The 27,708-nt window shown below is 39.1% G+C and overlaps 1 protein-coding gene across 2 annotated transcripts in view; it reads left to right on the top strand.

Annotated features, from left to right (window-relative positions):
• The window catches only part of ITGB1 (integrin subunit beta 1), a 47,407-nt gene that overhangs the window by 716 nt on the left and 18,983 nt on the right, over positions 1-27,708 (top strand). Inside the window, exons 2-8 of one of the 2 annotated variants that reach the window (XM_080610218.1) lie at positions 20,044-20,113; positions 20,363-20,448; positions 21,946-22,168; positions 24,062-24,232; positions 24,540-24,778; positions 25,806-25,961; positions 26,910-27,005. In XM_080610218.1, coding sequence (XP_080466344.1) covers positions 20,044-20,113; positions 20,363-20,448; positions 21,946-22,168; positions 24,062-24,232; positions 24,540-24,778; positions 25,806-25,961; positions 26,910-27,005 — 1,041 coding nt within the window. Of the gene's footprint in view, positions 1-20,022; positions 20,114-20,362; positions 20,449-21,945; positions 22,169-24,061; positions 24,233-24,539; positions 24,779-25,805; positions 25,962-26,909; positions 27,006-27,708 lie in introns of both variants that reach the window. The other variant, XM_080610217.1, reaches the window with a different exon arrangement.

The following is a 27,708-nucleotide window of genomic DNA, read 5'->3' as shown; positions in this document are numbered from 1 at the left end:
TCTGCGAAGGCGGGAGCTTGTGCCAGTGCCCCGCTTGGAGCTGCCTTGTGCCGTCCGTGGCTTCCCGCACGGGTGCCGGGGAAAGGGCAGCACTAGGCTCGTAAAAGTTTCGGACAGCTGCCCTGGGAGGGCGGGCGTCCCCTCGGAGCCCGGTCCGACGGCGGGAGAGGCGAGGGAGAGAGAGGCTTACCTTCTGCGGGAAGCAGAGGAGTTCCAGCGATGGGATCGTAAGGAGTGAGTCAGTGTAGGGACTTGAGTGTCTAGCGTTTTTGACCTGCACATGTCTGTTAAAAGTAACTATTCATAGCGGAGTGTGTGCACTGTTCGAAGGATGGCGTGATTGTCAGCGCAGCCTTTTGACTGCTCGATGCGTTCAGTCTATGCAGTTTTTGCTCGAAGCTGCCCTGAGCCTCTGCAGCTCGCTATAAGCTTGTCTTGAGGTGGACACGGGAATGCGAGGCCTCTGTATGTGGTCTGTTTCACACAGAGATTTCTGAAATAGCTTACAGCAATAGGAACACAGTATTGCTATCTTCCTATACCGATGATTGGAAGGAAACATGGAGTGATAGGAAATTCTTTCTGACTCACAGTTTAGCCCCTGTCAGATGTCTTTATCTTGTGGAATAAGTGTCTGACTCTCTGTTAGACTCATTAGGTAGGCTTTGTGACTATTTTTCTGTATGGAAAAAGATTGAAAAGTGGTTTTGGTTCCTTCTGCATTTGTCCTTGGAATAATACAACGGTCCATTCATGCCACCACATGTGCACGTACCTGTTGGGTGAAAATGTTGTTTTTTCTTTTGATTTCTGGTAGATTTGTCATTGGTGCTACAGTCCTGCTCATGCCAAGACACACAAACCTTCAGGAGTAAAGATTGTCTCCATGCAGATCATTGGAACCGCTCGCGGCTGATGCTGTGTGTGTGCTTAAGTGTTGAAATGGAGCAGGACTTTACGTACGTGAGAACAGGTTTAGATAATCTGCATTCCTGACACAACTGTTCAATAGGTGATGGTGGTAGTGTGAGAAAAAGCAGTTTTTATTATGAAATGAGATTACTTGGTAGCAGCATATTTTCTTTTTAGAAGTGTTATACTACTAGAAAGATGTGAATGAGACTAAAATAAGCAAAACTCTAAAAGTAGCGAAGACATTCGTTATCCACATACATCCCAGTGATGAAACTAATGATTCATTCTCCTGTCACAAAAAATGTTACCTGCCTCTGGCAAATGATTAAGTAGCATTTTACAAGCCTGCCTAAGGCTATATTTATAAGGGTTGCAAAAACAGTGAGCCGTTGGCAATGGGTAGACAAGACAAGGCAAGTTTAGGATGGGTACGCCTTCAACTTTTGTCCTTTTCAAAGATGTTTTAGCTGAAGAGTGCAAACCTGACAGGCATGCAGAAATCCTACCTTAATCAAAGTTGGAGCTGGTAAGTGCTGTATCTCTTTGCCAGCCATATGATAAATGAACCAGACTTATTTCAAAATGAAGTGTCAGCAGTTAAACCTGGTGTTCTTTGTGTGTGCAGTCAGGGAGTTCATTAAGTCATCCAGTCTACATCATATCCCTAGTTATGTCCACCCTTGTGAAGGACTTATTCAGAGGGATGTGAGTTTCTCTAGAATGTGCATGAATTTCTGATGTGAGGGCAGAATTTTAGTGTTTTTTCTTGTTATTTTAAGTGACTCAAGTGGTTAATCTTCTACCACTTCCTTTGGGAAGTGATTCCCACAGCTGAAAACAAACTGTCCGGAAACTTTTCCTGCTGTTCTTCCTTCCTGTTTCATGATTTCATTCCTCTGCTCTTAACCATCCTCCCTATACCTCTCTTAGGGTGGTTCTGCTATGGTGCAGTTTTGTAAAGAGCTTGTTTGCTCTAGCAAGCGGCTCAGGAAATAGATAACTTGGGTAGCAGAAAGGCAGGCTTGGGGAGAGCAATGCAAACATGGGGAGGACATGTGTTCTCCCTTGCCCTGAATGTAATTCCCTTGCCACCACTGGTATGACTGCTCTTCAGTTTGTAGATAGTTGTCATGCCTACTTTTCCACCCAGTCTTGATTTAGTTGAGTGATGTGATGCGCACTTAGCTGGTGGTTCTTCCAGCCCTCTGATCAGCATGCCACAGTCTGTGCATGGCTCTTGCTGGTGTGGCCTTCAGAAACAGTTCTGACTGCGATTGTGCGGGGCTACTGTTAAACATGCTGTCGAAGTACCTCCTTTGATGGGACCCTTTCTGTAAGCCATGATCAAAGGCTGTAGTTCTGGAACTGGCTCCATCCCTGCTCCCTTTCCTTCTTGTGGACAGACGTGGAGTTCCTGCTGTTTCTCACCTGACTGTGGCTGGGGGCTTGGGCTTCTTCAGTGCAGAACTGCCTGTGATGTGTGATGCAGCCTTCACTCATGTAACCGTTGCATGTAGGAAGTGAACATATGAGCTGTGCTGCCTTCTGTTCTCTCTTAGTTGCACCCACTGCATAGTGTGTTGAGTGGGTTTTTCAAGGTGGAAGAGTAGAGGCTGGATGGGGCTTTGCTGGCAGTTGGAATACCCAACCTCTTCTTCCTCCCCACTCCTTTGCAAATACATTTTGTACCCCTTCCATTTGAGAGAGGCTATTATAATCGGTGATACATGGCAAAACTAAAGTTAACAGGCAGGGATTTTCCTAATCCATGTTAACTGTGGCAAGCTAGCTAGCTTTAAGATTGCTCATGCCTCCTCACATGGCACTTGGGAGAGACATTAGTTAGATCCAAGAAAAGGGGGAGTCCAGGCTTGGCAGCCTATTCTGACCTTATTTTTTTTTCTAGAACTTCAAGTAATTTATTTTATCCTTTTACCCAACTTTTCTATTTCTTCTTTTTTCTTTTTTTTTTTTTTTTTTTTTAGGATGGCCAGTACCCCTGGCATCATTTTCATTCTTAGGAGCTGCAGTCAGCCTTCTGAGAGGGAATCCTTGTTGAGAGTGCCTTTTCTTTTCCTCTTTTAGGTTTCTCGGGGTCTATTGGTGGAGCTCATAAAGCAATTATGTAAATAATTCTTAAAAATGTATTATGTAGTAAGGTTTATTACAAGTGTCATTAAAAAGTAGTTGCCAGCATGTGTGCTGTTCTCCTATGAGTAGTTATTGAAGTCATCAGCTATATTCTATGTCCTGTAGAAAATTTGCTGTCTCTCAGAAGCAGAAAACGTGGAACAAAGTCCATGTTTTCCTATCTCTCATCTGCCCCGTCTTTACACTGCCAATCCTACAAATTGTTCTCATGTGCTCAACTTGCCTTGCTTTGAAGGTTCTTACTAGTGGTAGTGTTCTCATTAGCAGCTCTAACACTGTTGGTTAGATGTCTCGATTTTTCAAGCTTCTGTGTATGTGTGCACAGGGTTGTTTGGTTTTTTTTTTTATACCAACATGTGCATCTAGGAGCTTTACAGGAAAATGAGGTTTTGGTGTAGGGGAGAGTTAGCTGTTGTTTCTGAAGGGGATGTTCGCTTGTTTTTCAAGGGAGTGTCAGGGAGTGTCTGACAGATGAACAAATTCTGTGGCTCTCTCTCCTGGACAGACACTGGCAATATCTCTGTCTGATTTAAGGTTCCTTTTGTCTCAAAAAATTGAAATTTGTTGGTTAATTCTAGTACTGAATAGTGTCATTTATGGTGGCTGATACCATCTCCTTTTTGCTGTGCAGTTCGTCCTCACTCTGTGCTGCTCTGTTCCGTTGTGTATTCTGTTGCCAGCTTTCTGAAAAGGGTGGTTACTTGCCATGCAGTAACCGCAGTGGACCACAACATTGACCAGTATCTTGTCAGTTGTTGTGGTTATGGAGCCTCTTGGGTAGCCTACAAAGTCAGTTTTGTGTCTACCCACAAATGGGAAGACAAATTCTGCTGCTGCTTTCTTTTTTTCTTTCTTTCCCTAATTTGACCTGCATAGGTACAGCCTGCTGACCTTAAATTTATGAGTCCTTTCTCTAAGCTTTCTTTTCTCCCACCATGTGGATGAGTAGTGTAAGTACCAGTCACAAGCATATACAACTTCATCATAAGAAACTGTCACATGCTTTAGCTGTGTTCATAACAGGCAGTGTGAGTTTCTAGCCCAATTTAAGATGTGTGTAGGCTTGCCAAAGAGCTTCTACTGGGAATGGCATGTAGGGAAAATGAAAGTTCTGACTTCAGTCAATGCAGAATGTCACACTGAGCACCTTGTTATATATCCCTAACTAGCACAGCTTTCTCTTTCAATTCTAAGGGTGCCCTCTTTAGCAGAATGTTGCTGTTAAACATCCAGTGTTTTTGTAATGACTGCCTTCTCTTACTTTTCTCTTAGATTCATCAGGGTGGTTAATTGACTTGCTACACTATCATACTGTCCTATGAGCAGGTTGAAGATGTTTACAGAGATGGTAAAGTCGCTAATTTAGTACAATTTGCACATAACTAAGCACGTGGTAGGGAAAGTAGCCTGATGATAGTAGAATTTGATGTTTTCTTTGGGGAAAGGTAATAGGATTTGTACCTGACCTGTAATCCTCTTCGGGGTGTCACTGAGTAAAGGCTCTTTCATATGAGTGATTTTTGTTTATATCTTTCTCATTTTCTCTTTACAGTCAGCTGCAAAAATGGTTATGAAACATGCTTTCTGTCTTAAAAGCACTTTCATGTCCTTTCTTACTTTTCCAGCAGCAGTAAAAATATCGTTAGTATCCTTGTGTTTTTTATTAGAGAGGGAAGCTTTGAGTAACCAAATTGAAACTGGAATCTTAACTTTGTTACAGCTAGCAAGAGCTGAGAAGATATTGGTGTCTTCTTACCATCCTTTTAATTCTATTCTTTCTCCCACAGAAAAACATCTTGTGTAGCTTTAATAAATTAATGCAGTTCTCATGTTCTGCCAACAAGTCATAAGTTTGCTGTTTATAGTAGTTTTCTCTAACCTTCTAATTTTTAAAGACCATGTTTAAGTGCAGATTCTTCTTAAAATGCTCATAAACTATAACATACAATATCTAATGCCAGTATTTTATACACATGCACATACCCCACACCACCACCAAAGATCAACATATTTGCTGTTCATTTATTTTGATTCATGGTTTATACAAGATCACTAATGCTTAACTTAGTCCTAGTTTTTACTTAGCATAGTTTTAACTTCTGCTCTTGGTACATTCTAGTGTATAAGCAGGAAGAAGAGCCATTGTTTGTATGGATTCTTATTGCATAAAACTATAAATTTCTGTGTAGCATACATTAACTACATGTGAGTACTTAGCGTATGTAGTTAATTGTATGTTATGGCTATTTGCAGATAATTTTTTTAACCTCTAGAGCTGTGCAAGTAAACTCACTTTTGATGTGGAAGCTGAGTAGAAAAAGTGAAAGCTTTCTGCTTATCTTGACTTTTGTGGTAGAATGAAAAGCAATAATTATATATTGGGCTGAACTGAAACACTGAACTTACCCTCATGCAAAGATGACTGATTTGTGGTTATTTAAAGAAATAGCAAAATAATTGTGTTCGATTACTTTAGAAAGAGTCAGTATTTCACTTAGGAAATGGTGATATTGCAAATCAAAGGTAGTATCTTGAATATTAGTGCATACTTTATCCCTGAGATCAAGGTTTTGGAAAACAAACCTGAGATTGGGATATCTGGTTTGGCGTAACCTTGACCTAGAAGTAAATATTGAGCTAAGGATGCAGGGCCATTCCCTTTTGCAAAGGAAAAAGGTGGATAAGCTGTCATTCTAGGGTTTGTTAATTTTCTTTGGTGGAATTGTAGTTCAGTGTCTTAGCACAGTGCTAACCTCAGGCAATGGCACCAGGAGTCCTGTCTGCCTCTTGCACAGCTAGCTACTCTGTGAAACTCTTTGATCTGTCCTCATCTGCTCCGTGTTTTTGTAGGCTGGCAGGACCCCTGGGAAGTGACCAGTGGCCTTGTGCTGCCATAAAGGAGAGGGTCACAGGATGCTCTCCCAGTGAGCTGTGGGGTGATGTGACTGTCAGGAGTGTATTAGGATCTGTAGGAGGTCATTTGAAGGACCTAGCGTTCTAGTAGCTTGGCCAGTATCCTCTGCAGATTCAGTTGCTCAAGTATTAAACTGGAAACATCCAAGCTCTGCGTGGACCCTCAGTTGTCTGGCTTTCCAGATCTTGGCTAAAAGAGTTTTGTGTGGAGATGAATACAGCTAAAAGGAAAGCCTGTTTCTGAAGTGGAGATAAACACAAAAGAATGACATCTTTTTGATGTTAAACAAAAAACGCTTTCCTGGGGATCAAAAGATGACACGTTTTAATAGTCGATTATCATTAAATTTTGCATTGGGATGAATTCTCATATTATTACTGCATCTTTGCTAGCTGAGTGGCGCCAGTCTTGGTGCTTGTCCAGTCAGCAGGAGAAATGCTCCCTGTTCTGACAATAAAAAGGAGAAATGAGGTAATCTGCTATCATCATCCACAAGATTGACTAGGGTAAGCAAGGTTGATCATGTGCTGCCAGTGTTTTCTGGCTGGGCTTTTTTGTCATTACACTGATGCTTTATTTTCTTGTGTATTAGGAAATTAGTTTTATGGGCAGAGGGTAAAGTCCATAATTACCTTCTCTGAGGTTCATTTTGTGTTTTTTGTATGGTTGTATTTAGCGTATGTTAATGTGTTCACTTCTAAACTAGGCTAACTAAAGATTGTTGTGATGCTGGAAGGCATACTGTATCCCACCTACATAAAATAAAAGGCTTGACCGTTTCTGAAATGTCAATTACTGCTTTTGTGTCAGAGTAGATTAAAAATCCGTCTTTTTGTTTTGCATGAACGTAACCTGTGTGCGTTTCCAAAACATCTCGAAGTGTAACGTTTTGGGAAATAACATTTATTCTTTGCTTTTACTGTACAGCTCAAAATAGGGAATAATTTTTTATGCTGTTTTTGTAAGTTCTATGCAAATAATGCAAATACGGATCTGTATGAGAAATCAGGGTACAAGAATTTCAGTGTAATTTTTCCTGGGTGTGGACTTCAGTGTAAAAAAGGAAACAGCAAATTTCCTTTTTTTTTTTTTTTTTTTTTTTTTTTTCATAAGAACATGCTATACCTATTGGCTATAGGCTTTTTAAAAGGCTTTATAAAACTGATAAACAGGGTTGGTTTTTTTTTTCTATGTATGTGTTACTTCCCTCTACTACAGATGTTGTTTACATAACTTTTCAAAGGCTAGACCAAAATGTTACATAGCCATGTTGTCGATATCACTAGTTTCAGTGAAAAACTCAACTTTAGCTTTAAAGTGTAACTATACTGTGCAAGATTGCTGCCAGCATTTTTATCATTGCCAGCTGACCAATCTGGAGGGTATTTAGATAGTAATAAAAGAGCTTGCACAGATATTAGCTCTTTTTGGTGCTTAATTCACAATGCAATTTCACTTTCTAAATAAATGATGTCTGTATTTAACATAATTAACATTTGCTTGTAGCTGGAAGCAATTTTAATACTATGTGTCTGCAGAATTAAGAAGAAAAAAAGAGCTCACTCACTAGCAATAACTCAAAACTCTATAGTAGACAAGTGGTTTTTGAATCTACCTGAATTTCATACTATGTAAAATGTTCCAGTGGCCCTTGAACCATGAATTCAAATAAAAATGTGTTTTATTTTCATAGGAACATGAATCTGCAGTAATTTATACCAATGTATAAGGTATACAGTGTAAGATGTGAACTGTCCTTCCTGCCTGTAGCTATGCAGTCTGGCCATTCTCCTTGCATCAGCAGTGGAAGTCATAAGGCTGTACAGTAACTCATTGAAGTAGCTGATATGGTTGAAAAATAGCTTGGCAAAAAAATTAATTTGTACAACTCAGTTATTTCAACTGGGTGACCATGTGTTTTACCAGGGGTATGCTTCAGACCAAGGGGAGAAATAGGAAAACATGCAGTTCTTAGCAAGAGGAGCACAGGACTGTGGCAATCCAGAGATAAGCTGGCATAAACTGCTGTGGGACCTCACAGTATCTGCTTGTGCATGCTTCAGTGCTCTTCTGACTTGAGTAATCCGTCTTAAGATTGCTACATTAGGTGAGAAATAACTCAGCAAGGAGTTATTGCTCAGCTTGTTCCACTGTCTCAGTTAAGAGATGAAAGTATTGTTTACAATTGGCACCAGATAGATGAAGGGTGCAAGGCGGGGAATTTTAGGGCCCCGAGAAGTTGAGCTGACTCTGTTTAGTGGTGGCAAACTGGTAGATCTCCTTGGCTACTTTGAGAAACCTTAGCTTTTATTATCTTTCGCAATCCTCGCAGAAGCAGTGCGTGGACTCCAGACTTAAAATCCTGCTCTGGAAAGCAGCAGGGGTGTAATAGGCAGGTTGTTGTTCAGGCAAGGACTGCTTTTTTTCATGTACTTCCACGGGTCTGTTGTTTAAAAAAAAAAATAAAAAATTTAAAAAAATTAAGGTTGGAGTAATTTTTTTTTGCTGAGATTGGTGAACTTTTTGCAAGTGCTTTAAACTTAAGGATTAAAACTTCAGGGTTTAAGCACAGTCCACTGTGTGCTTATATCTAGCCACGTATCACAGCCACTGAATTAGTAATATTTAATATATATACACACAATATATATATTTATTATATATATCATATATATAACATATATGTGTTGAATTAAATATGTATTAAAAAGTCTCGTAGATAAAGATTTATAAAGCTGTATGTAGTTCTGTGGGATGACCAGTCTTTTGTTATTGCTGGATGTTCATTTTCCTGGCCACTTAGCTGATGTTGAAAGTGTGGTGAGATGAGAGATTTTTCAGTACAAGTCTCATACTAAATTGTGTTGGAATAATGAATACTTTAAAAGAAACTTGCAATTAAATATGTGGATACTGTCTGTAAGCATTAATCTATGTACTTGCCATTCATCCTGAATTAAAATTCCCTTCCTTCCTGCCCCCCCAAAAAAAGGGATGGGGGCACAAATAAACAAAAAGCAAATGAAAAACTTTCAGTGTTTTGTTCTTTGCCTGTCTTAATATTTTTTCCCAACTAATTTATTAGAATAACCTATCGGAAAAAATAAAATCAGGCAAGTTCCCTGGCCTGGCCTGGCTGGCTTCATTACAGAGCATTCATAAGCAATTCACCTGAGGCTAGCAGAGAAGGAAAGAGGCTCGTGACAGCCTGGATTTAGGCTGGTCTAAAGTGCTGAAAGAGCCTCGTCTAATTTCGGATGTCTGTCAGTCTGAGTACCACCTGCCACTTTGTAGAAGTTGTTTCCTCAGCACTCCTCTGTCCACGTGAAGGCCTGGTTCAGTTTGCCAAGGCTTACAGAAAGGGGGTTTTGATGTGGTGGGAAAAGGGATGACTCAAGGTACCGCTCTGCCAGCCTGGCAAGCAGAGCTGGAGTGGTGTGGTGTGTGAGGAAAATGCATGAGTTCAAGCAGAGGGGCAGAGATTGCTTTTTTGGAGGTGGGGATGCTGCAGCACTGCTGTTACTTTCAGCAGCAGTTAGCTTTCATCTTGGTTTTGGTTGCTCAAACCATACCCTGAGCGTTAATGATAGCTGCTGTGGGTGAACGGTGCCACGTAAAGAGTTTCCGCTGAGTTTGCCCTTTGTGGTGTGCCAGCTTCTGGCTTCCTGCAGTACCTGCAGCAATAGCCAGCAAGACATTTGCAACTGTTTTCTCTTAAAGAAATGGATGAGCAAGACACGGTATTAACTGATTTTTTTTTTGCTTTTTACTTACGAATGCACGTGCCTCTCATCTGCTTTTTCCTTTAAAAGGAAAACTTGGATTGAAGTAAGTTCAGCTGGACATTGTGACGGATATTACTAAGGCAGTACAGCCTTGGAAGCATCAGTTACATTCAGCTGTGTAAGAGCTATATTTATAAGTTTAATTAAACTTTTAGTTTCCCCGTGTTGATGAATGTGAGGTTTAAGGTGCACAAAATTAAAGTGGCGCAGAGTGTGTGGGGAATGTAATACTACCACGAGGAACAGACACCCATGTTTTCTACTTGAATGGCTTAAATCATTACGTGGCATTCCTAATTGTAATCTGTCTGAGATGAAAATGCTAAACTTAGCCAAGCAGTCTTGTAGACTAGCAAGACTCATATAAATAAGCTAAATATTCAGTTCACACCCTCCCTGGCCAAAAAAAGTTGTCTTATTTAAGCAAGAGGAAAAATTAAACTACTATGGCAAAAATGATTGATGGGTCTAAAAACATTTGAAAAGTGATGAAACAACAGAGATGTTTATTTTTTTCCTCTGTTTTAACCACAATTGTAGAAAGAGGTGCTTGTAATAATGAGAACCCTGAAATATTTATTATGGAAAAATGCCTTCTGAAAACAGTGAGATTGGGTACAGTGGGAATTCTTACAAATTCATGGAGACAGTGTGTTTTTAATCATCAGGGCTGTGATGGATTTGAACTGCTGGAAACTTCTGTTGTCAAGAGTATAGAAAAGCAAGTATTTTTGACATAAACACTTTTATGGAGGGAAAAATAAGTATTTTGGTTCCTAATACCGGTATGTTCTCGATAGATCTTTATCTAAGAGGAAGCTTTCAAGGTGTGCATGTATAGAAGGTGCTGTAGATACAGAAAATAGCAGTTTCAACTACAGTACGGGTACTCAAGGGCTTGATGTGTTAGTCTTAGAGAGGTGCGATCTTTCTGGTGTGGTTTTATGTTAGCCTGAGAGTGGTGCTGTCTTTGTGGTCTCCTTGTCTGTTAGCATAAGCAGCATATTAATAGGCTTTGCTATCTTGTCCTTGCTTAAAATTCAAGGAGCATTGTAAAGTCCTTGTCAGAATCCCAGCTCTCTGTGGGGAGGATGAGCTGCCATTGTATTTCCTAGCAAGAGACGGGAGTGCAGGTGTGTTCTGTTTTCTTATTCCATACTTGAGTAAGCACAATCCTTTGAGAGGTGCAGGGTGGTAACAAGTAGTTACAAACTGCACATTGCTGGTGTTTTAATTAGATGTAGCTGCAGGCCTCTGCCTGCTTTGCTTGAGAATATGCAGTTTTATTTCTCTCCTGATCCAATGTTGAATATTAAGCACAATACATCTGTTAGTCTAGTTTTCCAAACCACAGTTGTCAGTGTACCCCATAAGTTGCAGTCTGTGGATAATTGCCTGGCAAAAAATATCTAAATAAACCTGTGTGGAAAAAGTAATATTCTCATGAGAAAGAGCACCTCACTTGGCTTTTAAACAGTTTCCTGTATGTCGTGATCATACACGGGTTTTTTGTTCACATGAGCTGTGTGTAAGTACTACTTGCCTTTCAAGCATCAAGATGCTTTCCAAAGCAACTCCTAAACTGTGGAATATTGGCTTCAGTTGGGATTCAACACATCAAGAAAGTATTGTACAAACAGTCTCTTTGTCCACTTTAGGACCAAGCTAGGGACAAAGATGGGTAGTACATCAAAGTAGTGTTCTTACTGGTGGTATGGTAGTACTAAGGAGGTCTAGTGATGAACTACAAACCTTCTCTGCATGGCAGTGTGTACATATACTAGTTGGAAAACGGTCTCTCCTTCAAAAGTGGTGCTGACTAACCAGTGTTTGCTCTGCCTGCACCGCGGTGCTCTCTGAAAGGTATTAGAACAAAGAGAAGAGATCAAGGTTGCACTTGGGTTTTGCTGACTTGACAGGTGAAAGCTCTTTGTCAGTGGCAGCATCTTCATCTGATCACTGAACATCTTTTCTCATTCTTTTACTTTCTGTCGCCATCACCAACATGAAATATAGACTTGTGTGACTTAAGCAGAAGTATGTTATGAAGAAGCAAATTGAGTAGGCTTTAGCAGGACTGGTATTCTTTGCGATTTACTAAGCAACTTGGTTTTGCTGGTGATGAATATTAATTTAGGTTTGCAGCCGGTTCCAGGAGTTTGCTTGTCATTATGTGAAATTATCAATTGATTTTTCCTAATGAAAATATGTATAGAAATAAAGTGCCATGAAATGAAACATGGTATGTAACCTATCCTGCCTAAGTAGGTTTGCTGTGTTCCGTAGAAGTCTAAATTTAGTAGGTGTCTCCTTACTTACCAGAAGCTCCCTGGCTACCTTTAGTTGCTTTGTGGAAGGTATTCATTAACTTCAAGTCCGTGGGTAAGTCCGTGTAGTTCAGACTGCTCAGGTCCACAATTAAGAGAGGGATTTCAGCTCAGTGTGCACTAGTCAGAGTAGGCATGCCTGATACAAAAAGCTTGCAATTGATACAAAAAAATGATGCAAAATGATACCAAAAAAAAAAAAAAAAAGATACAAATGATACAAAGAAGCTCTCTTCCGCTCTGAGTGTGAACAGAAATCTGTTTCCCTTCACTTTCCTATAGGTTAGGGCATGTGATGAGAAAGAACCAAAGCTTGTACTCTGAATCATGGTCCTAAGACTCTTTGCTTTTATCCACTGACAACGTGTTGTAAAATCTCTATATATTACAGGGAACAGGATCTGGAAGCCCACTTTAAGATCATTCTCCTACCTCCAGCCATCTGTGCACCAACTTGTTTTCTGTCTCCATGCTTTTAATTCTTGATTGCATGGCAGTTTTGTTTTAATAGGAGTGATGGAGAGTGCTCTTATATCCTGTAGGATGATAACACATTGCGAGGAAATGTGAATTCAAACCCTTTGGAGCTGAGGAGGGGCTGGAGCCCAGTTATACTTCCTGATATGCCTCAATGTTGTAAAATATCTGGGAACTATTACCACCCTGTATCATGCGAACTGTATCACAATGGGATCTACCACATTTTATCTTTCTTGAGGTAAAGAAATGTCAAATATCAGAAAACTTTATCATCTATAGTTGTTCTGAAATTGGTACCTCTTTTCTTCTGATTATAGAGGAAATGTATGTGTTCTATTAAGAAAAATCTCCTTCCCCACCCCCTTCCCATCAGCCAGATACCTAACTTGGATGGATTAGTTTCCACTCAGTAATTCAAATCAAGACCAAAAAATACTTTTCAGAAAACATACCTGATTGATTTTCATTCCACTGTTCAGAATTGTCAGTAAATTGAGGGCTCCTGTGAGATCCAGGAACAAGCATTAATAAATTCCCTATAAAAGCAATAATATGGTCAAACAATGTGAGTGCTTTTGAAGTTAGCTGTTCTGTCTTGAAGCAGCTGCATCGTGTATAAACTAACAAACCCCCATACTCTGGGGACACAGGCCGATACCATGAACAGCCTTACAGATCTGCTCTCATGGGCTGTGATCTCAGCCTCCTGGTACTTGTACATGGACGTTTTCGTGCACTTAGCTAAAGAGGCAGTGTGATGCAGGTGCCCATGCTGGGTTTTCAGTAGTGGTTTCAGACCCACAACTCTATTTTAGGACCTAACGCTTATTGGTTACTTTTTTCCCATTGGATTCAGTCCTTTTTGGTGAACTTTAAGCAACTTGATCTCTTGAGAAATTTTTTAAATGTGTAGTGTGTGTATGAATAAACTATGGGTAGTAATTTGGCATAACTGAGAGTCTTAGTAAACCAGTTGTGTTACTGGTTGTGTTTGTATGCTTCCCTGTGGTTCTGGCATGCAGAAATCAGTTTCCTGTAGATTTTAACTCATTGTAATTAAAATTTAAGTCCTAACTGATTCATTATATATTATTTTAACTTATAATGCCCTGCTTAAACAGTGGTTATGGAAGTGCTTATCATGAGTATTTGGTGACTATGCGTGTTTTACTTCCTTAACTTACAGAAGATAACTGGCAGAGAAATGAAGTCTGATGTGGAACACTGCTGATTCTTTTATCCTGTAGCATCACAGTAACTGAAGTGGTTATGCTGCATAGCTTTTTCAGGATGCAGTTTGAGTAAGCAGTCTCAGTGTGGTGAATTTTTTGTGTAAAGCTGTTTCAGTGCTAAAGAATTTCTTAGTTTGCACGTTAATCTGGGTTAATGTCCCATTCTTTCCATATTACTGCAGGCAGTTCAAAACCTACTCTGTTAACATCTGCAAAGTTGCCAGGGAGTGAGAGAACATCGTGATCTTGATGAGCCATACTCTTGGTAGGCTGGTAGATAGGCTCTTGAAGACAGGCTTACATCTAGAATTTCCATGTGGATCAGGGTGTTGCAAAGTCCTGCTCTTGAGACTGCTCTTTTGTTGTCCTGACTGGTCCCATCAAGTTCACTTCCCCTACATAGGGATACTCCACTAGCTATTTGCGGTTGGTGCATGGTCCAGAGCGGGGCCCCTCTGTGAAGGGCAACCATCACAGGGCTGGTCCGCATCAAGAGCACAAACAGTTTTGTGCAGGGTGAGTTAGGGTTTCGGTTCTTTGTTTAAAATGTCTTGCTATTCAACCATCAGTGTTTACCCCAAATCTCCACTTCCATGAAGAAGAATGCATCAGTTTCTTGATCTGGTGGTCCTGAAAGTTACTGTGCAAGCAGCGCATTCCAGCTAGTATTAAATATTGTGGTGACATTTGCGTTGATTAGTAAATAAGATAGCTGTTAAGGTCACAAAGAATTACCTATTTAAGATTTGCTGGAAAATCTACACCACAAACTTGGGAGTTTTAATCAAAAGTAACTCCTTCATGTGAAACACTGATATCTGTACCTGTGCGTTTCTGAGAAGAATACTTCTGTCAAGGCAGAGCAGCAAGGTACTATTTTGCCACTTTCGCCTATAGTGAATTCCTGCTTTGCAGTGAATTGTTGTAGAAGCAGACGTGCTTAGAGTTGTTGCATGTCCAGGCAAATTTAGGTTTCTAATTAATGACATTTGTCGTGAGAGTTCTGGCTGTCAGAAGTGGTTACAGAGGTGTGGGTCCTTGCTAGAGGTCTGTAGTGCCTGTGTAATTGCTGTCCCATGTCACTGGGGTTGTTTGGTCCCTTCCGGTTAAGCAAATGGCTGTGTCCTTTTTTTCCTTTTCTCCAGAAACGTGAATGCAGTCCTCTTGTCGGCCTGTAAGATTCACGCTGAAAAGTGTGGCCCTCAGCTAAAGCTAGAAAACCTTCTGGAGTGAGGGAAGAAGGAGCTTTTTTAGCAGGGTAGCCATCAAGTCCTGAAACGGGCGTCTCCAGAGACTATTTAATTCTGCTTGTTTTAGAAACATGTCTCTTCCTGTTCTTTTTATAAGCAGAGTCTTGAAGACTGAGGGTGCAGGTTGACTCTGTGCCAGTGCAGTCCAGCATACAGCCATGGACAGTGGCTGAACAGCAGTGTCCTTTGCCTTTTTATCCCCTCAGTTCTCTTCTCCATCCCCATCTTACCACCTTCACCAGTTTCTTTGTTGGATTAGTGTTTCAGCCAGATCTTTTCCTTGCTCCAGTGCTTCTCGGTGGCTGCACCAATGTTAGCACTGGTCAAAAAGGAAAGCAGTAAGAAGAATCAATCAGGAGGTTGATTAAAGAAGGTTAATAATCAACAAGGAAGATGAGGCAGTTCTGTTTGGTGGCATTCCATCCTTAAGCTGGATGAAAGGGATTGTAAATGTAATCTCAGTTCTAGGAGGGATCAATTCCATACAGCATTTCTGATTGGGCTTTAAACATGTGAAAACACAGCTGATGCAAAGAGATGTCAGTCTGCAAGAAACACAGGCACTAGTCCAAAAGCGTGAGTTGCTTATTCATTTCTGGGTGTATAAGTGTAAGTGGAGTACCGTGTGGGGTTATGAAGCAAGTAGACTGTTGGGTTATTGCCTCAAAAAGGTAAAGGTGGCTTCTGCACAACTCCTTAACTTCCCCCTGTATATTTAAGCATTTCCCCCATGGCCTGAAGCGTGGTTGTGTATTTCAGTGGAAAGCTTTGCAGCAAGACACACTTCAGTACACAGCAGGGGCAGATGCCTTGTGGTGCTTTCTTTTGTTTGGTATTGGCTTGATGGATGCTAGAGTACTGGGTCACATGAGTTGCTGCTTGGCTGAGTGGAATAATACAGCAATGGCCTAGTGGCTTGTTTTTAGTGTTGCCTTAATATAGGTGTAAACTAGGAATTGTATCAGGTAGGGTGAAATGCTGAGCTGAAGAGCGGTGAGAGGAGAGCAGAATAGCCACTGATACTTCATTTCAAAGGAGTTGATGTTTTTGTAACTCTCGCCCTTTTTTCTTGATTCCATTTGCCCACTTAGTTTTCTGCAGAGATCCTATTGGTGTTTTAATAAATAAGTTTAAAAAGCTGCAAATGCTTCAGTGCTGTGGAGTAGTAAACATTATTTGTAAATATCTCAATGATTAGCAGAATACAAAGGTGCTAAGTATTTAATTTGCAAATTCGAAGTTAATCTCGCTATGAAGAAATAATCATTCCTTTATCCTGTTGTCACTTAATGAGGCTTTAATTTCAAATTAGAAACTCCAGAGATTTCCATCAAAGCTGGTTTTATAAAGAAAAATTACTCTTTGTAGAGACAGCAAAAAAATGAAAACCTTGGAAAGCAACAAGTCCTAACATTCAAGGTTATGTCCATGTTTGTCTTCCTGAAATATTTAACAAAAATAGAGCACAGCTCACAAATGTGCAGAAATAACTTTAAAATCAGTTTTCCAACAGCACACCGTTTGCAGCCTTTGAAAAAGGATCCAACTGGTGATATCGTTAAAGACATTACAGTTCTTGGCAAGCTTGCCTTTTGTAAGCTTTCAGCTGCCTCTTTCTTTGGGTAGGAAATCACTTTTTCAAGGACTCAGGGATATTTTTCAAGGATTTACTTAAAAGGGAGAGAACAAGTATAACAGAAAACAAGTAAACATTGCACAAAAAAATCATTTATTTCTCGTAACAATGGATTCTTTTCTGTTCCAGTCATCTGTGGTTGCATACTGCTCAGTTCCAGCTCCATCAATGGTTTCCAAAGGCTTCCTTTAGCTGTCTAGTGTAGTTGGGCGTTATTTGTTTTGATTTATTCCCTTAACAGACGAATCTGCAAAGGGCAATCCACAGTCCTAACCAGTGACTTGCAGGAGAATGTGTCTGACACTGTTGGCACCACGCTGCTGCAGTGGTCGGAGGCTGAGGCTGCGCATTGCTTTGCTTGCACTAACCGTTAGAGTCGAGCCCAAAATTAGCAAATCTGTACCCAGGTTTTTCCAACTCTCAGCAGATGGAAAAGCCATTAGGCAGTGGAGGTAAAGGAAGTGCTCACATGTGTTGAGGGGCTGGCCCTGTGCTGGGAGAGGTGCTGGCTCAGCCTTATATGGAAGAGGACATTTTCCTTGTTAACTTTATGGGGAATCTGTGCCCAGAGCCGCGTTCATCATGTGGATGCATTTCCACAGGAACGTTTCTCTTCCAAATGGTCTTAATCATAGTTTTAGCACTGTGTCACATCTTTGCTGACTTATATAAATAAGTCTGCATGGGCTTGCTGTGCATCTGCTGCTGGTCTGCCCTAAAAAGGTGAACTGTTTATAATTTTCTCGTTTTGGCTAACAGAAAAGATGGTTATAAACTGATGCCAGCAGCTTAGCTTACTGAAAAGCCCTCCCCGTTCTGGGCTGAACTTTAAAGCAAAACTGCTTCTTAAGTCACAAAATATCCTTTCATTAGAGGGAAGTAAGGCTTGCTAAACACAGAACATACCTACTGTGAAAACAGAAAAGAAGGAACCTAAAAGTTGAGCAGCCTGGTAAGGCTTTCTCCTCCTGACTCCTAGTCTGACAGATGTGCTCCTATGCCATATAGCCACTGTCTTTCTCTAACCTTGAGTCAGTCTCTTCATCTGTCTTCCACCTACTTGTGTTTGTTGGGTCTTGGTTGCCCTCTGATCCAGGTTCATGGTTACACAAATTTGATCTAAGTGATTGCTTACAGAGGAGACTTAATAAAAGAGTGTTCATGAAAGAGTTTTTGTGAATGAAGGCCTGTTCACCTCTGCAGCAAAATAGAGGGAAAGCTCCAGAGTAAGTTACATGCAATAAGTAACGCTCAAAAGTTAAGTGAGGTATAATTCACAGTTCTTTTTTTAATCGGTAATTTCTCATGTGCATATGTATAACATATAGCAAAGTCATTCCATGGCAAATCTCTTAATTTTCCTATGTATAAACTCTCCACTTCCCCCTGGCTACAGCATCCACTGAGGAGTAGGCCAGAATGATTTGTCGGAAATATATGAACCATCTAATACTGTTGTTGGATACAGTTTGTTAGCAGAGGGTTGGCCTGTGTTTGAAACCTTCTCCACCAGATTTTAGGGCAGCTGTCCCTTCTCTGTTAGGTCTAGCTGGATGTGCAAAGTAATAATTAGCAATGACATTAAATCAGTGTAGGAAAACCAAAGCTCAACTGCTTTGCTGCTTAAAGTATTGCTCACTTTGCTGATGATTTATATGCATAATAGTACATCTTTTAGAGAATGTCAGGTTCATTTTAGAAGACTTTGCCAAATTTGCTTTTCCTTGCTATATTGCAATATATTTTATAGAACAGAAAGATATTAAGAATATTGATGTTTCCAGGATGACTGGTAAAGCTTTAATTAGCAATAGCACTTTAGGATGACCAAGAAAAGTGGCAGCCACAGTCCAAGTTCTCAGAATTCTCATAATGAATAAAAGAGAAATGGAGTTTAAAATAGTACTATAAATTCAAAGACGTGACAGCTCACCCTGGCTGACTACCTCCTGTGAGAGTAGAATAACATTTAGGAAAAAATGGTCTATTTGAAACCAATTTTTAGAATGTACAAGTTAGTCCAGAGGAGGTCTGTGAAGATGATCAGAGGGCTGGAGCTCCTCTCCTATGAAGACAGGCTGACGGAGTTGGGGTTATTCAGCCTGGAGAAGAGAAGACTCTGGGGAGACCTTAGAACAGCTTCAGTACATAAAAGGGGCTCTACAAGAAACCTGTAGAGGAGCTATTTATAAGGACTTGTAGGGATAGGACAAGGGGGGATGTCTTTAAACTGAAAGAGGGTAGATTTAGATTAGATATAAGGAAGAAATTCTCACTTTGAGGGTCGTGAGGCACTGGCACAGGTTGCTCAGAGAACCTGTGGATGCCCCATCCCTGGAAGTGTTCAAGGCCAGGCTGGATGGGACTTTGAGCAACCTGGTCTAGTGGGATGTGTCCCTGCCCATGGCAGAGGGGTTGGAACTGGATGAGCTTTGAGGTCCCTTCCAACCCAAACCATTCTGTGATTCTGTGAGTGTTCAGAGAAGTAATCCTAGCTCTGGAGTAATTAGGGAAAATTACAGTAACCCTAAATCGTAGTTTATAAGCATTCAAATTTTGTCTTGTACAGCATGTAGGTAATACAGTTTGTTTGTATTTATTTTTTTCTGCCAGGCTTTCATAAAGATTTGTAGCCCTGAACAAAGGGTAGAGTGTTGGGGTTTTTTCTTTAATAAGGATGGTACCCATTAATTCTCTGTTGTCCACAGAATTAGAAAAGGGGCTGAGTTTGTATCAAGGATGCTTCATGTTGCATAATGTGAGAAGAAAGTTCTGGTTTAGAGTTGTCCTGGTTTCAGCTTTAACAGTTAATTTTTATTTTTTACTTTTCCTAGTAGCTGAGTTACTGTCTGGGTTTAAACCAGGAGTTTAAAGTTGACAGGAGTACAAGATGTGTGAAGTTAGGTTGTAAAATGCCCTTTGAAGATTCCAAGGAAAATATTTTGGAAAGGGCCTTGCCATTTATCTTGAAACAGAGACTTGAACGGAGAAGCTCCATTTCCTTTTTGTATTTCTGTGATATCTTTGTTTAGAAGTGTCTCTCTGATAACATTCAGAGCATAAATTTTTTTTATAAGATGTTAACGGATTGGTTTGGATTCTTTCCTTTCCCATCCGCCAACTGAGCAGTGTTTTCAGACTTCTCGTAGCTTGCTGGTATATACAGCATGAACAGTATTTCAGAATAATTTTTTGAACCTACCCTCTTTGATGTCTTTTAAATCCAGTTTAGCCCACAAATATGATTGTATTGGAGCAAAACTGTCCAGCAGATACAACTAAGTTCATTTGATTTGCATCTGCTCCATGTTCCTGTCTCCTCTGAAACACAGTGGTCTTCTTTTGTATTTCAGACTAGTCTAAAATTGCTCACATGGGCTGGTGTCCTCTGCTGCTTGATATGGAATGGATTTGCTCAGCAAGGTAAGTCATTTGATTTCATTGCAGTAGTTTCATGTTGCTTTAAAACTATATTTATTTAGCAGTTACTTATGTAGATAACTATAACATTATTAGATGAGTGCTAATGGCAATATGTCGGTCATAACTCATGTTAATAACCTGTTTGTAGATAGAACTTAGTTTAAAAAAAACAGAATGGAATAAACTAAAATTCTGTTGTTGTCGGGCACCTTTTTATAAATGAAGTGACTGATTTGTGTTCTTTGCTAGGTGGGAGTGACTGCATAAAAGCTAATGCAAAATCATGTGGTGAATGTATACAAGCAGGACCAAACTGCGGTTGGTGTAAAAAAACAGTAAGTGTTGCAAAATTCCTTGTATGGTTTGTTTTTCGAGATTTTAGTAAATTCTTTAAAAATATAGAAATGTTTATTTTCCCTAGTAGTAGTTTCCTGTAAGTTTTCAATTTGATACTTAAAAGTTCAGATACTATGATTTCCCTGATGTCCTGATTTGAGTATAATTGGTTTTCACAATGTGTTTACTTCTCCTTTTGTAAACTTTAAGCGTATACAGACCCTACAGGCTGTCTCACAGTTATTTAAAAACATTCCAGCATGGAATCTGTCTGGGTGTGCATAATTATGTTCTTCCACTGACATTAGAGTAAGAGGTAATTTTAGGCAGACATAGGTGGAGTAGGGGAAGAGACTGAAGGTTTTCTTTAATAAAAGAAAGATGTTCAGATTTTATTTTTCTGTTGTTGGTAGACTTGGGGTGTTGGAGGTTGGTTTGGGTTTGCTTCAATCTGAAATAAAAAGAGTGTTTTCTTATGTAATTAAAAATCAAATTCAGGAAATATAGAATGTAAAATAATCTCAAACTGTGTGATTTAGCCTGTATATGCTGAAGTGTCTTCTTCAGGTCAGAAACAGAAGAAAATGCTTCCTACTGATTGTCTTTAGTTTGTTACTGAAAACTGGGAAATTTTCCTGTTTCTTGCTAGAAGATGATACTGTATATTTAGCTCCATATAGTACTTACTTACTGTTCCCCAAAACAGCTTATTAGCTTCAGACATTAAATTAAACTGACTAACTTTAGAATTTGGCCTTGAGCTATCAGGTCCTAGTAATCAAGAACTGACAAGCTTTAAGATATATTTATTTATATACTTTTTTGGGGGGGAGGGAAGGGATCAGAATTGCTAAGTTTCTCAATTGGAAGCCTTATTTATTTATATTTGAGTTTAGAGGGGTTTATTTTAGACTTGAGGTAATGGTAGTTTGTTGTTCAGTACAAACTTACATATTGGTTTTGCTCACGTATCTTTACTTTTGGACTCAGTTTCCCCCAAATAGGAGTTGTCTGTCTTTCCCCTGCTCTGTCAGCATATTGCCATTATTTTGTTGTGGAGTACCAAGGTACACTTACATAATCATTAATAAAGCCATTAAAAAAAAATAAAGAAAGTTAAAAGGGAGGATAGTTGCCAAGCAGCCTGTACAAATAGGTTAACTCTATAGATTACTACATGCAGATGAAAGCTTTTTCCACCTGCTGTCACTTTTACAGTAGCTGATTTAAAAGGATGTTCAGCTTCTGTCAGAGGTGACATTGGGCTTTTGTTTCTTTCATCAATTGTTACCCAATTGGATATAAATAGATGAATACTCCTGGACTAAGTAGTAGTAGCTGATGTGTTTAGTATAATTTGAATATATTTCAGGACTGGGCGTTGTATTAATGAACTTAAAGAAGAAATAGAGTCATCGTAAAAAGTGTTACTGTGAGTAGAATATAACAAATAGCAGATAGCTGTAAACTTGATCCTTTTTGCCTGTGTTTTTTAGGACTTTCTTCAAGAAGGAGAACCAACATCTGCCCGATGTGATGACTTAGCAGCACTAAAGAGTAAAGGCTGTCCCATGGAAGATATAGAAAATCCCAGAGGTAGCAAACAGGTGCTTGAAGATAGGGAAGTAACAAATCGTAAGATAGGTGCTGCAGAGAAGCTGAAACCAGAAGCCATTACACAGATCCAGCCACAAAAATTAGTACTGAAACTAAGAGTCGGTAAGGACAATTTCATTCTAGTGTTTGGATGATTTTTCTGTCACCACCACATCTGTGATTTTTGTTTTGAATGTGTAACCTTTTTGTTACAGGAACTACTATTGTTCAGATAACCTGAATGACAGCAAAGCCATTCAGGTCAGCCCCAGGTGTTCAGATACTCCAGATATTGTTTGATTTTTATGAAGGTTAGGTAATATCACTTTTTCCCAATAGAACTTAGGAGAAAATAGATACAGCATGGATTGAATATATATCAGAAAGGCAAAAATGGTTTGTTTTCCATATTTTGTAGTTGATTTTCTACAGTGTGACCTCTCAGAATGAAAGTGGAGGAGCGTGCAAAAACTTTAGAGCATTTCATTTTCACTGAAGTACTGCTGTTGCCTAAAGCATGTGTGCCAGAACTGAATTGTTTTGTAGTTATGCAAGATTTTTGAATTGCTATTTGAAATACTTTCCAGAGGCTAAAGATGTGGACACAGGACTACAGAAAAGAGAACAAAGTAGCTGTGTACCATTTCCAGCCCCTAAAGAGAACTTTCATTCAAAGGGGAAGAAGGACAGAACAGGGCTAGTAGCTCATGCAGTACTTGAGCATAATGGAGATTGTCCTTAAGGAGAGTTCCTAGGTACTGCAGACATATTGAACAGCTACCTTGTTTTTACCTGGAATAAGAGCCTGTACTCAGGGTCAGCTGCTTGGAGGTGATTGCCTTAATAAATGCAAGATCATCTGAAGAAGTTTAGCGAAATGAGAAGAAAGGAAAATAAAGTTACTTGGTAATTTTGGTATTACTCCTGTTTATTTCTAATGTGACCTTTTGAGCTTCAAACCAAATTACTGTTCCTCTGTTGATACAAAAGTCTCTTCATCAGAACATATGAAAGACCTGGGCAACCACAACCTAATTACTCAAAAGATTATGACTCTGTTTATAAGCACTTCTCTTGGTTTTAAGTTCCTTGGTGAAAGGCTGTGTGCTTGAAGAGGGGGATATTTGCTTTCTGTTCAGGCTCTTTTAAACAGTGGCTTATGAAAATCTAAAGCTTTAAGGTTTTGGTTGTTGGGGTGGGTTTTTTTGCCTTTTTGCATGTGTGTGTGTGTGTGAAAACAGTGTTGCATAGCTTCATGATCCATATGCTGTTCACTTTGCCTGTCTAATGGTTTCCCCAGTTTGCTAATTTTGGTCATGCTAAGCAAATGCTTGATAATTATTAAGCAGACTTCAGCAGCAGTAACATCACCATTTAACATCGGTGGCTGATGAGAGTGGAGGATAAAATTTCTAATTCTATTCCTTATTTCATATATAATTAGGGAAAAAGAATACTTTTCCATTCGGGGTGGGGTGTAATTTTCTGCACTTTCAACATCAGAGTGAAACTACACACTTCTGTGGACAAAACTCAGGATCTAGGCTTACAAGTGCAACAAATAGTAACTTGCCATTATCTCACTGCTGTTTCTGTGTTTTTAGCCTTTATTTGATACCAAGTAACTGGAAATACCCGATCGAGAACTGATTTTTCTTTTATAAGCCTATTTAGACAATGCAGTGTGGGGATGGTTTGCTGGGTTGGTTGGGGTTTGTTTTGTTTTTAAAATAAACATGAACTTTTGGAATCATCTTGGATGCAAATAGATATTGAAAATTTATGCTATTAGATCCTATTGGAACCTTGTTAAAATTATTGCAAGTGTGAAGATTTGAAATTGCAGCAACTAAGAGAGGCTTGATTTTATTTTTTTTGGCAGGTTAATGTTGTCTGTGGGGAGATAAAAATACCTTAGAAATGTGAAGTTGGACATTTGAAATAAATAGTTCTTGAATACTTGTTGAACTGTGCACATGTGGAATTTTTAGTGATTTGTATTTTTGTTTAAAACAGGGGAACCCCAAACAGTTTCATTGAAATTTAAGAGAGCTGAAGACTACCCCATCGACCTTTATTATCTTATGGACCTCTCCTATTCTATGAAAGATGATTTAGAGAATGTAAAAAGTCTTGGAACGGCTCTGATGTTAGAAATGGAAAAAATAACCTCAGACTTCCGAATTGGTAAGAATGATTTGTCTATCCTAATAATAATAAAAAAAAATCCTTCCTGATGTTTTTCACATGTTTACATAAAAAGAGTAATCTATTTTTTTTAAAGTTACCAGTATTATGGCAGATATTTCTAATAGATAGAACCTGTTGAGGAACGTAAGAGTACTTGGTGTGAATGCCAGAAATGAACGTAAACAATTATGAGAACTATTTCTGATGTTAATTCAACTATAATGCATTTGCATTCTGTTGTGTCATAATATAAATAAGAGGCTTCCATTCTTCAACTTACAGGGTTCTTGTTGTTCTGTCTTAGGCTTTGGCTCTTTTGTGGAGAAAACTGTGATGCCATATATAAGTACAACACCAGCCAAACTCAGAAATCCTTGTACAGGCGACCAGAACTGTACAAGTCCATTTAGCTATAAAAATGTACTCAGCCTTACCAGTGAAGGAAATAAGTTCAATGAACTTGTAGGTAAACAGCACATTTCTGGGAATTTAGATTCTCCTGAAGGTGGATTTGATGCAATAATGCAGGTTGCAGTTTGTGGGGTAAGTGTGTATTGGTTTTCTTTACTGCTTTATTAGATTAAATTGTTTGAATATAGCCATAGCATTTTATACTGGCTGACACTTAAACATGTAATCTCATGCCAGCAAGACAAGAGAGATTAGGCAGACTGCGTGGACATGTGCATTTGTCTTCTGTGGAGACCTCTAGTGAGTGAATGAAACCGGGAAGTAAAGTGCTGATTAGAGGTCATGTTCATAGCAGATAGATGCATTCCAAAGTACAAAGTTTTTAAAGTTAGATGCAGAAGAAGAGTCAAATTCTGCTCAAAAGCATATGAAATCCTGAGTAAGCAACTATTCTCAAATTCTTTCAAAGCTTTATATGCTGCTTGTAGCTGTTTCAGTATAGTTCAGTGGAAGCTGGAGAGGGACTTTAACAAGGGCATGTAGTGATAGGAGAAGGGGTTATGGCTTTAAATTGAAAAAGAGTAGATTTAGATTACATATTAGGAAGAAATTTTTCACTGTGAGAGGGGTGAGGCACTGGAACAGGCTGCCCAGAGAAGTTGTGGCTGCCCCATCCCTGGCAATGTTCAAGGTCAGGCTGGGCAAGGCTTTGAGCAACCTGGTCTAGTGGAAGGTGTTCCTGCCCGTGGCAGAGGGATTGAAACAAAATGACCATTCTATGATTCTGTGAGTGTCTGTCCTCTCTGCTTGGGCTGTGTAGTAATGATGGAAGGGGACTTTACATGCTGGATTTATGTGCCCGATTTCTACAACCCTGTTGCCCTCTAAATACTCTGGTGAGAACTGAACAAACCAAAGTACATCTCAGAATATTTCTTGCGTTTGGTGAAAAACTTGCGACAGATGTTTCGGAGTAGCCAGTTAAATGCAATTGTTTTAAAGGTTTGAGTGGATTATATGATTTCCATGGTGACTCTTGCAGTGTGGCTTCCCCTGAGCCTGTCTACATTTGCATGCATTTATTTCTCAAGTGTTGGTCTCCAATGTTCTAAAGTAAATTGTTGCAGAATACCAAAAATCCATTTGTTTGTTTCCCAAGGAACAAATTGGCTGGAGAAATGTTACACGACTACTAGTGTTTTCCACAGATGCTGGATTTCACTTTGCAGGAGATGGTAAACTTGGCGGAATTGTTTTACCTAATGATGGGAAATGTCATCTGGAAAATAATATGTACACAATGAGCCACTATTATGTAAGTCTTCACATCATCTTCTAGGGAAACTAATATTTTGTGATGCATAAGCTCAAAAAAACCTCATTAGGTCATCTCGTATAGTTTCAGAGTGCTACATCTTGTGAACTTTACCCATTTACCTCTGTATTATATCAAGGGACCTTAGTTAACTATAACAAATATACAATAATTAATCAAGTCTTCATTGGAAACTTTCAAGAAATGGCAACTTTCATGCTGTGATTTGTGTTGTTGGGTTTTAACCTTTTTAATAATAATTCTACATGTCCACTGGCAAACTTCAGTGGCTCTGTCCCTTTACCATTTCCGAGTCTTTGTGTTCAGAACTAGTGTACTACTGTAAAATAGAGAGCTCTTTGGCCAGCTTTTTTTGAGTTTGCTTGAAGTCTTACAATGCAAAGTTTGTGGTTAAAGTATGCTTAACAACATTGCCTTAATGGTTCATTGATAGGTAGATCAGACAAAAGGTAAAAAGAAACACATTTACTGGATGGGGTAAACACAGTAAGCTTTATGAAGTTTGTGTGTTCATAAATTCCTGAAGTTAAGTGAATATTGGTCAATATAAACCTCAAATTAGTTCAGTTTTATTTCACCTAATTAAGAAAGTGCAAAAGGTAGTAGTTTTCATAAGTCATGTGGAAATCTACAAAAGAGAGTTTTCTGAGAACACTGAGATTAAGGATATAAGAGGAAGACTTTATGTGGCAGGGAATATGATAAATTTACTGTGAAAAGGTGCGATAAAACCTGTGAAGATAGGTGTGAATCTTTTCAGTGCATGTTTGTTTTCAGTGGTTGTTTTGGTTTTGAACTGTGACATAAGCTGGCTAGTTAGAACTCTTATGTATGTTTCTAAAGGTATTTATGATGTCAAAGTCTTTCTGGTTGTTTTCTAGCAATGTGTCCCAAATTTGAATTGCATTTTATGCTTGATTTTTATAGGATTATCCCTCTATTGCTCATCTGGTACAGAAGCTTAGTGAGAACAATATTCAGACAATCTTTGCTGTTACTGAAGAGTTTCAGGCAGTTTATAAGGTAAGTAACACACAATGCTGGTCTCTACTTTTTTCCATCAAACGCTAAGACTGACTCAGATTTGCTCTGAAATCATTAAAATTATTTAATTTGAAATAAAAGTTACTATGAAAGGTAGTGATCGTGGAAGTAGTATCTTGCTATTTCTGGTTTTATTTTTAAGCCTTTTTTACTTGTTCAAAACAATACTGAGTTCATGTGTAATTTCCATGGAGAAAGTGCCCCTCCTCCTTGCCCCTCTTTATCCTTCATAGGTAGGAGGGAGTGGAGAGCATATTTGCAGTGCTAATTTTTGTGAAAATTTTACAGCAAAATAGCTGAGGGGAGTGTGAACACCGAATTAAGAGACATACTCATGAAAGAACATATTTTATCCTTTGTGGTCTATTTATATTCCTGATGTTTAAAACTAACTAAACTGCTGAATGTGATTGTGAAATAGGGAATTACTGGGTAAAGAAGATGCATATTTTTCCTTGCTTTAACCGAAGAAGGTGGTTTGGGGTTTTTTTATTTTTCTTCTGCTTTTTTAAACTTTATTCACATTGTAAGTTTTTTCTTTTTCATTAGAAATCGTCTTTTATCTGCTTGTCTTTTATGCACTAGAAGTGTGGTGCTTCTCTAAGATCATGAAGATGTACAAGTTGACCACATACAATATAAGAGAAGGTCTTAGTATTCTGTTACCAAATTTGACACGAAA

Source organism: Psittacula echo (assembly GCF_963264785.1).
Source record: "Psittacula echo genome assembly, chromosome: 2".
NCBI lineage: Eukaryota > Metazoa > Chordata > Aves > Psittaciformes > Psittacidae > Psittacula > Psittacula echo.
This window is presented reverse-complemented; position numbering and strand designations above follow the sequence as displayed.